Below are 12,384 nucleotides of genomic sequence, written 5' to 3'. Positions count from 1 at the left end.
CAACAATTACTCTTGAAGAAAATGCAAAATCATGTTTATTATCAACCTCTTGCATATGTTTCATTCTATTTTTTATTTTGTGAAAATAGAAGCCCCTGATTGTTCTTCTGCCTGATGTTTCCCTGATAGATTTTCAAAATTCCATGATCATTACAGGGGGGGGGGCATTTTACACAACAGAGGCCGTCATGGCCAATCATCAAAGGGACACGCAATTTAGACATGAGATGAGATGTTTGACTTTGACTACTTTCTTCTCGGGGCAATGAATTTCCCAAATTATTACTTGATTTCAGAGATTTTTCTCAGTTACCTGACTTTCCCAAGCGGAAAAAAGGGAACTCATTGGAATATTTTCCCCTGATTTTCAGGATGGTTGGATGCCTAGCTCAGATAATGGGAAATATGCGATATCAAATAAATTGATTTTTACTGAATCAGATGTGGACTTACCGGTTTCACATCGGGTACCAATAAAGCCGGTTAGACAGAAGCAGAAATAACCGTTCAACGTGTTCTTACACTTGGCCCCATTCAGGCACGGTTGTGATATCATGCGATTGCGATATATGCGATATCATATAAAATTGATATTTACTGAATCAGATGTGGACTTACCGGTTTCACATCGGGTACCAATAAAGCCGGTTAGACAGAAGCAGAAATAACCATTCAACGTGTTCTGACACGTGGCCCCATTCAGGCACGGTTGTGACGAGCATGCCGTTGTTACTGCAAACACAATGTATTGAGAACAAATTGACTTCATTCTTACCCTATATAATGAAAATGCTTTGATGGAAGTTTCATGTACTTTGTTTCAATGGTAACAACTCCTATTCAATTATTTCAACACATGTCATGCTCTATAACTAGCTGACATTGGTTAATATACTGCTTTCTGTGTATGTAATATCAAGTAGATAACAGTCAATAAGTCAACAAGTCAAAAGGAAATCATACACAATTGCTGGCTGATCAACTTTGGAATAACATTTTACACAAACAAATAATTAATGATAGTAATAATATTAGCAATATGTCATGTACATAGCTACTACGAATATACTAGGCTGTGCTCAATACAAATTATTCCATTGTTAACCTAGCTGTAGCCTGGCTGTCATGATAATGCCCTAGAGCATTTAATGAACTGCTTCCCATCGGGTAACCATTTACTTCACCTGAGTGGAAATGGAAAATGTAGATTATCTTGCCAAAGGACATTAAGTGATGTGGCGGGACTCGAACTGTAAACCATGTGATCCGCAGCCCGGTGACGTATCAACTATAGCATGACACCCTTGCACCTATACCTCTCTAATCTTGTTTCCTCAATTAAAATTTTTCATCTATTTACAGTCTTTCTTTTACACATATTATACTACAAACATGAAATATACAGATAAAATCAATGATTTCCCTCTCAGGGAATTGTTGGGCAACAAGAAAATCAAGAAAACAAGGTATATAATGACATATAATGATAATAATAATGTATTCATGAACTGCATTTCAATAAACATTTTGTTAATGTGCCTTATAATTATGCTATTAACCGAATAGTTGAGAATTGAGAGATTGATGGTTGCCAAGCAACTGAACATTATATAGCAAGGTTGTTCTCAATTTTCTTTCAAGTGTACTTATTATGTAAATAGGTTGACTTACCTCTATCGCAGAAAGTTCCTTCTGTATTTGGAAGACACATGCAATCAAAGCGGTTGACACCATCCAAGCAGGTACCACCATTCTGACAAGGACTGCTAAAGCACTCGTTTATATCTAAGTAGACAATAAAAGAAAGTATTAACTAAAATATATATATATAATCAAAACCGTGCTCACATCAGCAATAATAGAACTGTTTCAACGTTTCAAGCTTCTATTTCGTCAAAATCAAATACAATTCTGTCATGACAGTCTTCATTGGCAATGTTTAACTGCCCATTCCTATACGTCCACATTCTAAAATAACGGTAGGGTAACAAATTTCCACTCATTGGGTAAAAAGAGAACATGCAATTCTTATAGGGTGAAGTATTACCCATTATTATTTGTATTAACGGTTTGCACAGACCAGAAAAATAGGCATATATTGTGCTTTGAGAAAAAGTACCCGGATGACAGTACAAAAAATTGTCAATATTTTAATGGTTTATGGTAAGCGATGTGTAAAAAGGTGAATACACACAACCCTTGCAAAAAACAAAATAGATGTTTTCCCTGCGTGTTGAATGTTCAAGTTTATAGAAAAGCATTAGGATGTAATTGTACAAATCGAAATACTGTAGATTTCATACAATTAGGAATAATACAAAGGGGACGAATGAGTATATCACACTTGCTTTGATAATATTGCACTTGGCGTGCCAACTTGTGAAATATGCTCATTGGCTCTTGGGATATATTCTTACAAGTATCCCACTTAAATGCCATTCAATTAAAAGAAGTATTGAGTAATTTCGTGTAGCTCATATTACCCACAATTAGCCGGCTCATGTATTGTTATTTTTAGTTAAATAATTAATTAACAGTCTCCGTGTTTTTTTTTTAAGTGGAGCTGAATTGGTATGATCGTATTGGCTAAATTCCACACATTTTAGGGTCTAAAATTATCTTCATAGCATGTTTAGGTTCTAAAAGGGCACTATAAATGTCATAGATAAGAATAATAGCAATAACCATGCACTTTGAAGGCATTTGCGGTCTGAAAACAGGACTCAACTATCCCTTTAAAAGTTAGTGCTCAAGATGTTTTACTGTTCATGAATAAACAATATATGTATCGTAGCCGCTGGGAGTAAATCAAAGTTTCAATCACATTTAAGCCACAAAATTGCTTTGTTTAAAGCTCAATAAATTGTATACAGAGATAGAACATACTTGTGTCACAGCCGATGCCCGTAAAACCAGAGGGACAATTGCAAATGTAACTGTTGACGCGATCAACACAGTTTCCTCCATTCCTGCATGGAAAGCTCTGACATTCATTGATGTCTGCATGAGGATAGAAGATTGATGAATACTAAATTATAGTTAATATCCAACAATAACATATATCAGAAAGTCAATTGCAGCAAATAAAACAACAAAATATGATTTTCAAATACGAAGTACAAACAAAGTCCAAAGACCCTTTAATGGCTTGTCCCTTAATACATAAACTAGATGAAACAAATTTATCCAATTACTTTAAAGTATTTAACTTTAAAAGCAATTTTATAACCCTATCAAATTGCCTTTAGAAATCATGTTCGCATTACGCGACATTTTATTATCATGTTTGCGCATTTCAATAGGTTATGCACGAGGCCATTGACAACGCTTTGATTACTTAAATTCATAGAGATCATATCTGACTACATTTTCGTGATCATTTATGAGTTATACAAGGCTTAACTTACTTGTCTGGCATAAAGCCCCAGCGTAGCCTGGAACACAATTACAGGTCACAGTTACACTACCGACAATACAGGTACCTCCGTTCTGGCAAGGGCTAGGGCTGCAACTTGGTGTTTCTGAAAGCAACAAAATTGATTCAGGGTGAGATGACAATGGAACCAGAGACAACAAATTACAATAATCAATATAAAAAGGAAAATTTTAGTTTTGTGGATGTTTTGGTGGCGTTTGGGGGACACATTGCATCGTTTCTTCTAGCAAAACGGTATTTTCATTTCATCGGTACACTTTCATTAAATGTGCATCGTGTACCAGGTCTAAAATTCACCGTAAAAGCTATCGCTCATGCCACTTTATGTGTAACTGGAACACTCACATGTTTGAAGTAATTTTCAAAACATATGTAACTGATCAAAAAGTATTCCATTATGTCTGTGCCAAAAGTAAATTAATTTTATATATAACTTGTTGACCTTCCACTAATAAATTTCAAGATCTAACATAGCACAAGTGTCAGAAATACAGGGTTTCTTCTACAATAGACAACATACTTTCATTTGTTTTTAAGTCAGATTTTTAAAATGTTTATGAGGGATAAACTCTGTCAAAAACTTACGAGTTTCACAAAAGTCTCCAGTGAACCCACTTCGACACAAGCATCTAAAACCCGGCTGCTGTGTGCTTGGTGCACATGTCCCTCCATTTTGGCATATATTGGTGAACAAGTCGCATTGGGCTGCATAATGAGAAAGAAAGATATTATAATAATAATAATGGTAGATTCTTATATAGCGCACATGTCCGTCACGTTCTGACACTCCCGGTGCTGCTGCCCCGATATTTTAGTGTATGAAACGGGAGGACGGGGTTATATTGATGAAGGCTCTTGGCTCTGATAGAAAGGTTCCGGACTTAGTCCTTACACATGAATCAATAATAATTATAACAATAATTAGGCATTATTATCCCAGGGGACCCACACCAATACCAATGCTGCTCTTCCCGTGGACCCTACAACTGTTATTACCCCAGCAATTGACAGGTATCCATTTACTGGCTGGAGAGTGTCAAATGTGGATTAATGTCTAACCAAAGGACAGTAGAGTCGGGTCGCATTTGATCCCTCATTCAAGTACTACATATGTGAATTGTAAACACATACTTCATATTTGTCTGAATTTTGTTCAAACTCGTTTCTGATTTGGTCTCAAGGCCCTGTTTTTAGTATACATTCAATATAGTACATGATCATGATGAATATACTTTTTATACTCTTTCTTCTTCCTCTTCTTTTTCATCTTCTTCTTATTCTCTCTGTCTTCTTAAATACCCTCCCTTTCTTTTATTCTTACATTCTCTAATCTGAAGTAGATATTTTAACTTTTTCTAAATATTCCTTGATATGGTATAACAGTAGGGGTACAACAGAATGGTAAGTATACTGAAAACAATATGTTCGTGTAACATGTCAATAAGGTATTTTGCATATTTTTCACATTCTCTACCGTTTTTGACTTCGTTCAGAACTCTTCTCTTTACTGAATTTCATTAAATGGTCATGTACCTGTTGCAACTCATGTTATGTACGTTATTACCAAAGAAAGAAAGATATCAGTCAGTCACTCAATAATGTCTGACAGTAAAGTCTAGATGGAAAACGGGTTTCCTTGCATAATTTGAATACTAGGATACGGCTAACGTTTGAATTTCACAGATAGGACATACATGACATATCATAGTTCCAGCAAAGTTCTACATACTTTGATGTTGGCTGCAAAAGGGACATAGTATCTTTCAGTTTGAATACAAAATAGCAATAACTATGGAATAAAATTATATGAAGAAAGAATTCATGCAACTTACTCAATTGACAGTTCACTCCAGATCGACCTACAGGACATGCACAATCGTATCGGTTTGGTCCGTTGTTACATGTTCCTCCGGCTTGGCAAGGATTGCTCAAACATTCGTTAATATCTGTTGGGAGATGGTTTCACTATATCATTAGAATCAAACAGTTCGACAGAGAGTGTTTTTTGTTTCGGATTAATAAACGAAATGATAGGCAGTTTCCAAATCTGTGAACGGAGTAATATATCTACACCATTGAAAGATTATGACATTTTCCTTTAGGTATTGTATTGGGAAATTCATGTTATTTACAGCTAAATGATTCTGAAGAAGATGATGGCATGAACAAGGAAAATCTACAATATTTACAATAAGTATAAAGCAAAAATTATTCAAGAAGTATTTTAAATCCACCTGCTTAACTCACTTTTAATCCCCCAAAAATATGATTACACCTGAATTCCGTATTTTAAGAAAATTTACTTGGTGATGTTTTTCTCTTTAGTAAGTATAGATAGATTGAAAGTCGAGTTGTCAACATGTTTGAATAACACTTGCCAGTATTTTATTGGACAGTAATATTTATCTCACCTTGGCAATTCGTATTTCGATCAAAGCCGGGAAGGCAAATACAGAAAAATGATGTACCAGCATCAGTACACGTTCCACCATTCAAACATGTAGTTGGGGTACACAAAGCTGCAGTGTAAAGAAGAAAATGCATAGACTAAACAAATTGCAAGAATTGATCATCTAAATAAAACATGGATATTTGTCCAGGTAAAATCAAAACTGGCGATAATAGTTAAAGCGATAAAAAGGGATAATATTGAACCCGATGATGTTTACCTGTCATTTAATGAAATATTATACGCTGTATCATTTAAAGGTGAAATTCAAAGAAAATCACAAAATGTGTCAACTAATGTATCACTAGAAACTGGTAAGCTAACAGATGGCCATCGTACAAATTTCAGGTAACTACATATCAGGTAATTTATAGAAATACAAATACAACCACCTCCATAGCAGCTGGGATATACCAGAGATTCGCCGGAAAAATAACGATGATTTAATGACGTCACTATATGGACCAATACTGCCCAAGCAGACGACATCCCATAAAGAATGAACATAATTGCAAAGCTTTTATTTGTCAAATTATAATGAGTTTATTGCATATAAATGTAATGGCATGTCAAACCATTCAAAAGGGGATATGACCCGATTCTGATAACTAAAATCCTTTGCTTGTAAATACACAGGATAGGGGTTAATTAACAATCAAAGAAACCAGACTTTCAAATTGAAAACCGCCCGGAATGATATTAAGGACGGCATTTGTTCCCTCTTGAAACGCCTAACATACCGCGGTGTGCGCAGCTGAATATACAATGGCGTCTTATTTTGTTTACAAGCGAAAAATTCCTTTATTTTTGTATCGCTGCATTTGTCATCAAAATAAAACCATGCGCGGGGTTTAGAATGAGGCAATAGATTATACATTTAGCCTGACGGTAGTGAAGTAAGAGAAAGAACTCAAGAGAAGATGAAAACACAGGTACTAAAAATGTGTGAGATTTCATGGGACATCGTCTGCTTGTGCAAATCATGTCCATACTGGGATCTCACACATCTCAGCAGCGTTCGGAGAGCTCTTCAGGTGCTATGCCGGGGCTGTTTTTAAGTGTTTTGTAATTTATAATAATCATTACTTCGAATGTTTCCAAGCATTGAATTTTGATAACCTTGTCGAATCAAAGGTTTATCTTTGCAATAATGAAAATAAAGTTAGTTTTTAAAATCAATGAATATCTACTTTAAGTATAATGCCCTCCTCTCGTACTAGAGTTCTTAAATACTGCTTATAACATCTGGTTTAAAACTTATATAGTTTCTTTGACTTACAAACTGTTTTTTACTTCTAAGTTTCAAGTGGAGCTTCATTTTGATAAATAACTCACATGGTGTGTTAACCGTTGTGGAACCAAGTTGGAATGTCTGTCCACCAATGGCGCCTTGTACAAATACGATGTACCCGGTGCCCGGCTGTAGGTTATTGACCGGTATATTGAACTGTCCGTTGGTAGCCTGGTTAGGATTTACCGGGACATTCTGGACGGGATTACCCTGCTGATCATTGACTTCCAGAGTGTACTGTTGTACATTCTCTCCCGGGACGGCATTGAATATGATGGTTGCCGAAGACGGGGTGACAGTGCCAGTTCGTACGACAACATTTACAGCTGTAAGAATACAAGTAAATACATAATCCTGCCCAAAATAACACAACAGGTTGTATTCATTAGCTGTAATTTTCTCCATGCATTAGGTTTGATGAAGCTAGGTAATCAGGCAAAAATCATATATTTCTAGTCTAAACAATACAAACATTTAAGAATGGAAATGTTTCAATACTATAAATGGTATTAGATCCCCTAATTCATTAAGACATTCGGGTAGAAAGACTACCCTATTCTTATTTGTATTTGCTTTAAAAAGGGACAAGAAAAGTTCGGTAATTCATACTTAGAACAACAATATTCATGGTAGACAGAATGATAATCCTCCTTCTCTTTTAAAAGACACAACATTTAAATGTGTAAGAAGGCATTTTCAGCACATGTTTGCTATCAAAGTACATTTCATTTACATAAATTTGTTTACATTTTGATGGAGAATACTTACGAATCTGACAGGTCAGTCCAGTGAATTGTGGGGTGCAGGCACATCGGAACATGTTGATGAAAGGCTGTTGGCATGTCCCTCCATTGCCACATGGGCCACTGATGCATTCATTGGTATCTACAAGTTTTCAAGTTCAAGTTTTATTTCCACGTTTTATAAAAAAGCAATAGATAAAATAAATGTCTGAAACAGAACACATTACTATTTTCATAATCAATGCACAACACAGGAAACATTACAGGTAGTGTAATTCATTGTTTCCTTTTTTACATTGTAAGTCCTATGATTCGCATAACTTTCTCTTCAACAAATATGAATTATAACAATGTGTCCATGTGGTAAATGTAGATTTTTCAAAGATATGAAAATCATGACCGAGCAAATTAACGGAAACAGAATTACATAATGTTTCACAAATGAAATGATTTGTTTTACATATGAAATACATTGATTCATAAACATGTAATATAATTGTTCATATATGTATATGTGTGGAATATGACACTACAGAGTGATATTGATAAATTTGATATCATGGCGATTTGTCATTTTAGACAAGCAATAACATTAACATCTGAAAATATGAAAAATACAACATCAAGACATTTCGAAGGGGAAAAGAATAATGAAAGTAAATTAGCCGAACCATTCATTCCTACCTGTTTGACAATTCTGTCCGGTGTAGCCTGGTACGCAGCTACAAACGTAACCAGATGCTAAATTCGGGTTGTTCAGACACGATCCTCCATTGAGACAGGGAGAAATGTCACAGACATCTAGGCAGAAGAAATAAAGAGAAAACAACAAATGCTATTATCAGGTCGATATAAGGTAAGGTGCGTAGGATTTCGTCTAGTCACATTTCGTCCATGATGGGTAAATGAAGGCTTTTAGAATGCATATCCCTTTCGTCATTTATCCAGTTCTCCGACCTTTGCTCTTGTGACAATTTCTCCAGGCTTTATTCATCAAAAATACAAACTTAGTGTAAGGGTTGCAACTGGGTTTTACTGTAGGTTTAGGATAATAGTTAGGGCTAGGTATATAGTATTAGCCTAAGGGTTGAATTGAGGAGTTCAGTTAGTGCAGGAAATGATTACGGAGCAGTTTTGGAGGAGCATATATCGTGGAAATCATTGATAATTAACTATTTATCTGCTAATACAGCTAGTGATTCTGTAATGCCAAACGTTTGTTAAGCTATTGGTAGTTGTTTGCATTTTCCTACCATTTTCTGGGAAATATTTTTAAAGGCATTTGTAAAGTCTTTGCACATGTGTTTTAAATACTTGTGTATTCACAACGTTTTAAAGGGACACTCACTTGGCGTCTGAGTGTTGGTACGACCTAGATCCAATGGTCCCTCAGGAGTCTGGCCAGTCACTACCACTTGGTAGTTGGTGTTGGGCTGGACACCATTAAATATGTAACGATAGGTGCCGTCTGGCTGGACCTGGTTCGGGCCTATGGTACCAGATTGGACAGGCTGTCCCACAATATCTAGCAACGTCACATCATATGAGGTGTACGTCCCAGTGGGCTGGATGTAGTTAACGAGCAAGGTAGTGGGACTTTGTGGGTTGACAGTGATCGGGATTGAACGAGCTGTTGGAAAATCCAATCGTAAGAAAATCATTAGCGGAATGAAATTAAAATACTGCCTTTTATTGCAGGAATTCAATAATGTTGATGAAAGATAATGTTAAATTGGGCCATTTAAAGAATTGTAAGGAGAAACGAAATTCAAGTGAAATCTTCACATATACACCGAGGTGATTTACTCAAAAGGCTTTATATTTTGTATGATATGTACAAACTCAAACAATTATAATGCCATTTGTACTAAATACCACAATAACTGCTAATACTGATACTAATGGATGAGTTTCTTAGTTAAAATCATCATCACTTCTTTTAATAATTGTTGTTATGATTAATCATTTAGCATTATCATTATGCGGGCAAGCCTGAATCCGATGACCGGGTAATGATATATCTGTAAAGCGCTTAGAGACATTTTGTATTAAGCGCTTTATAAAAGTAGCATATTATTATTATCATTGTTATATTTAACATTATCACTATTATATGAAGCTAACTTAATTAGGTAAAAGAAAGGATGTAAAATTAATGAGGTTAAACAACTTACGGTATGTACATATTCTGCCTTGCCAACTGACCGCACACTGGCATACAAATGATGTTATAGCATTCAGGCAAGTGCCTCCATTTTGACAAGGGTTGCTATTACATGGGTTTGCTTCTGTCATAGAAAATGATAATAATATTTTGCATAATCATAGGAAACGATGAATGTTATATACATTTAAATCATCTGTTTCTTGTAACAATTTTATATTACACATTGAGTATTCAATTATTAACTTATTTATTCATAGTTTTAATGTGACAAGGGAGCATTTTCAGTTACAAAATTGCCTTCCACATTGGTCTTGTTAGCCTAGACAGTAATATGATGAAAGATTGAATATATAGACAAATTAATTGCTACGTTCAATACATGCACAAAATAAAGATTTAAGGCAAAATAAGCATAATCTATCAATGAAATAATAAATTACTCACGAATCGCGCAATTTGGTTGTTGAAAATTTGCAGGACAGATACATGTATATCCCAAAGCAGTTCCGAGTGCTTCTGAACATGATCCCCCATTCAAACATGGTCCTGAATCGCACACACCTGTCAAGGATGAGAACATGATAAAGTGATATCATTCCATTAATGGTCGCCAATGTTGACAAATGTGAAATACAGCATTTTGGGAGACGAATTTGTTCTTGCATATTAGTAATTATAGCAGCACAATGCATGACTTTCGAACAACAATCATTATGAACTAAAATGGCTTGAAAATGTTCTAGTTGATTTCATTAGATTTTATAGCTACCTTCTCTATTATTATTGTTTAAAAAAAGTATTTTGAACAACTTGATTTACATACACGATATTTATGTGTACTTATAAAGTAATACATGGAAAACCCATGCCGGCTACATACAAGTATGATATATTAAAACAATAATTCCCACATCGCAAATCACGCTGCTTGATGTCATTGCAGCAATCACAAATAACTGCTATTAATATGGAAAAGTTTAGAAATATTAAGATAGCTCTAATAGTCAGATTTAGTGCCACGAAAAGACCCATCCGGAAACCAAACTGCATAATAATTTGTGTTAGTTAAATGAGGGTTGTTCGACATAAATAATAAAAGTCTAGCTAAATTAAGCCTCATCAAGATGGTATATGTATTTAGCAGCTCCAAATTCTAATGACCTGTGTGTTATTAATAAATAATTTTTCAATGATAATGCAGTTTGCGTTCCGGAAAAGAATTGCTGCATTGTAATTTGGGTCAGATAGCTTCAACTGGTTTAACTTGTAAAGGTGAACTAACTAACACTTACTAACATTATGCATAGCCCACAATTGCCCCCAATAGTACCATGAATCTTTGAAGTGATTTACAGCTTAGATTGACAAACAGTATGAACAGTGTAATCATACCTGGTGGACTACGCATCATCGTATCAAGAGGGAAAGTCCCTTCCGGTGTTGTAACTCGTAAATCTATCGTGTAGGTGAGGTCTGGGTCTAGTCCCCCGATGTCTGCCCTTACCCGTCCATTCTGCACATCGGCCTCAGTGAAAGACCGCATGGCAACGATGGTCCCGTCTGGTGCTGTGATGATGACATCATACACAGCAGCAGGTTCGTTGTCGACGGGGTCGAATTCGACACGTAGCGTCCTCGGCGTGGTACTCGTCTCCGACATCTGGATCACACGTGCTAGAGATTTGATTCGAAGACAAGCAATTAATAAGGAAATATTAGTTAGGCAAAGAGTATTATGGCCACCGAAATTGCTGCTCATTAGCATGAGCTTTATCATATAGAAAAAATTTTAAGAAAATATGTTATGATTTCTGCGTCAACAATGCTGTTCATTTGTAAAGGGAATCCGATTGAGTACAAACAATCAATAAGAAATAATGTTATGACCAATCAATAGATAAAAAACGGTTGGAATAATATTTCATGTTTCAATTCCCGGCTTCTGACTGCAGAAAAGTGGTGAGTTAAAGATAAACTTTAGTACTGGTAATGCGATTGCATTGTGAAAGAAAACGTGTGAAAGGATCAGAAACAGTTGATCATGTAGCATGTAAGTATTGGTGTGCACTGCAAGGTTCTGGAGTCATCAAAATCATAATAAATTTGACCGAGTCTTGGTAAAGTAACAAGCACTCACATAGAAAGCTATATATGGGACAACAGGAAATCCATCGGGGCTAGTACTACCTTGATTTCCTTGTCTTTCTATGCTCATTACTCAGCCAGTATACATTTTCTTCCAAAATTGTTTGGCACATGTCATTTATTTGTAATCTTGAACATTCAGTGTAAATTTCG

At 35.5% G+C, this 12,384-nt stretch overlaps 1 protein-coding gene across 1 annotated transcript in view; it reads right to left on the bottom strand.

Moving 5' to 3' along the window:
- Positions 1-12,384, bottom strand: part of LOC592605 (fibrillin-2) — a 59,737-nt gene that overhangs the window by 35,221 nt on the left and 12,132 nt on the right. Inside the window, exons 18-29 of the mRNA XM_030985075.1 lie at positions 11,479-11,760; positions 9,268-9,549; positions 8,604-8,720; positions 7,945-8,061; positions 7,221-7,502; positions 5,848-5,955; positions 5,269-5,382; positions 4,022-4,141; positions 3,408-3,521; positions 2,887-3,000; positions 1,672-1,785; positions 619-732 (exon numbers count right to left, since the gene is read on the bottom strand). Of these exons, the coding sequence (XP_030840935.1) occupies positions 619-732; positions 1,672-1,785; positions 2,887-3,000; positions 3,408-3,521; positions 4,022-4,141; positions 5,269-5,382; positions 5,848-5,955; positions 7,221-7,502; positions 7,945-8,061; positions 8,604-8,720; positions 9,268-9,549; positions 11,479-11,760 (1,878 nt within the window). The remainder of the gene's footprint in view (positions 1-618; positions 733-1,671; positions 1,786-2,886; positions 3,001-3,407; positions 3,522-4,021; positions 4,142-5,268; positions 5,383-5,847; positions 5,956-7,220; positions 7,503-7,944; positions 8,062-8,603; positions 8,721-9,267; positions 9,550-11,478; positions 11,761-12,384) is intronic.

Source organism: Strongylocentrotus purpuratus, unplaced genomic scaffold (genome assembly GCF_000002235.5).
Source record: "Strongylocentrotus purpuratus isolate Spur 01 unplaced genomic scaffold, Spur_5.0 spur5_scaffold_14, whole genome shotgun sequence".
NCBI lineage: Eukaryota > Metazoa > Echinodermata > Echinoidea > Camarodonta > Strongylocentrotidae > Strongylocentrotus > Strongylocentrotus purpuratus.
This window is presented reverse-complemented; position numbering and strand designations above follow the sequence as displayed.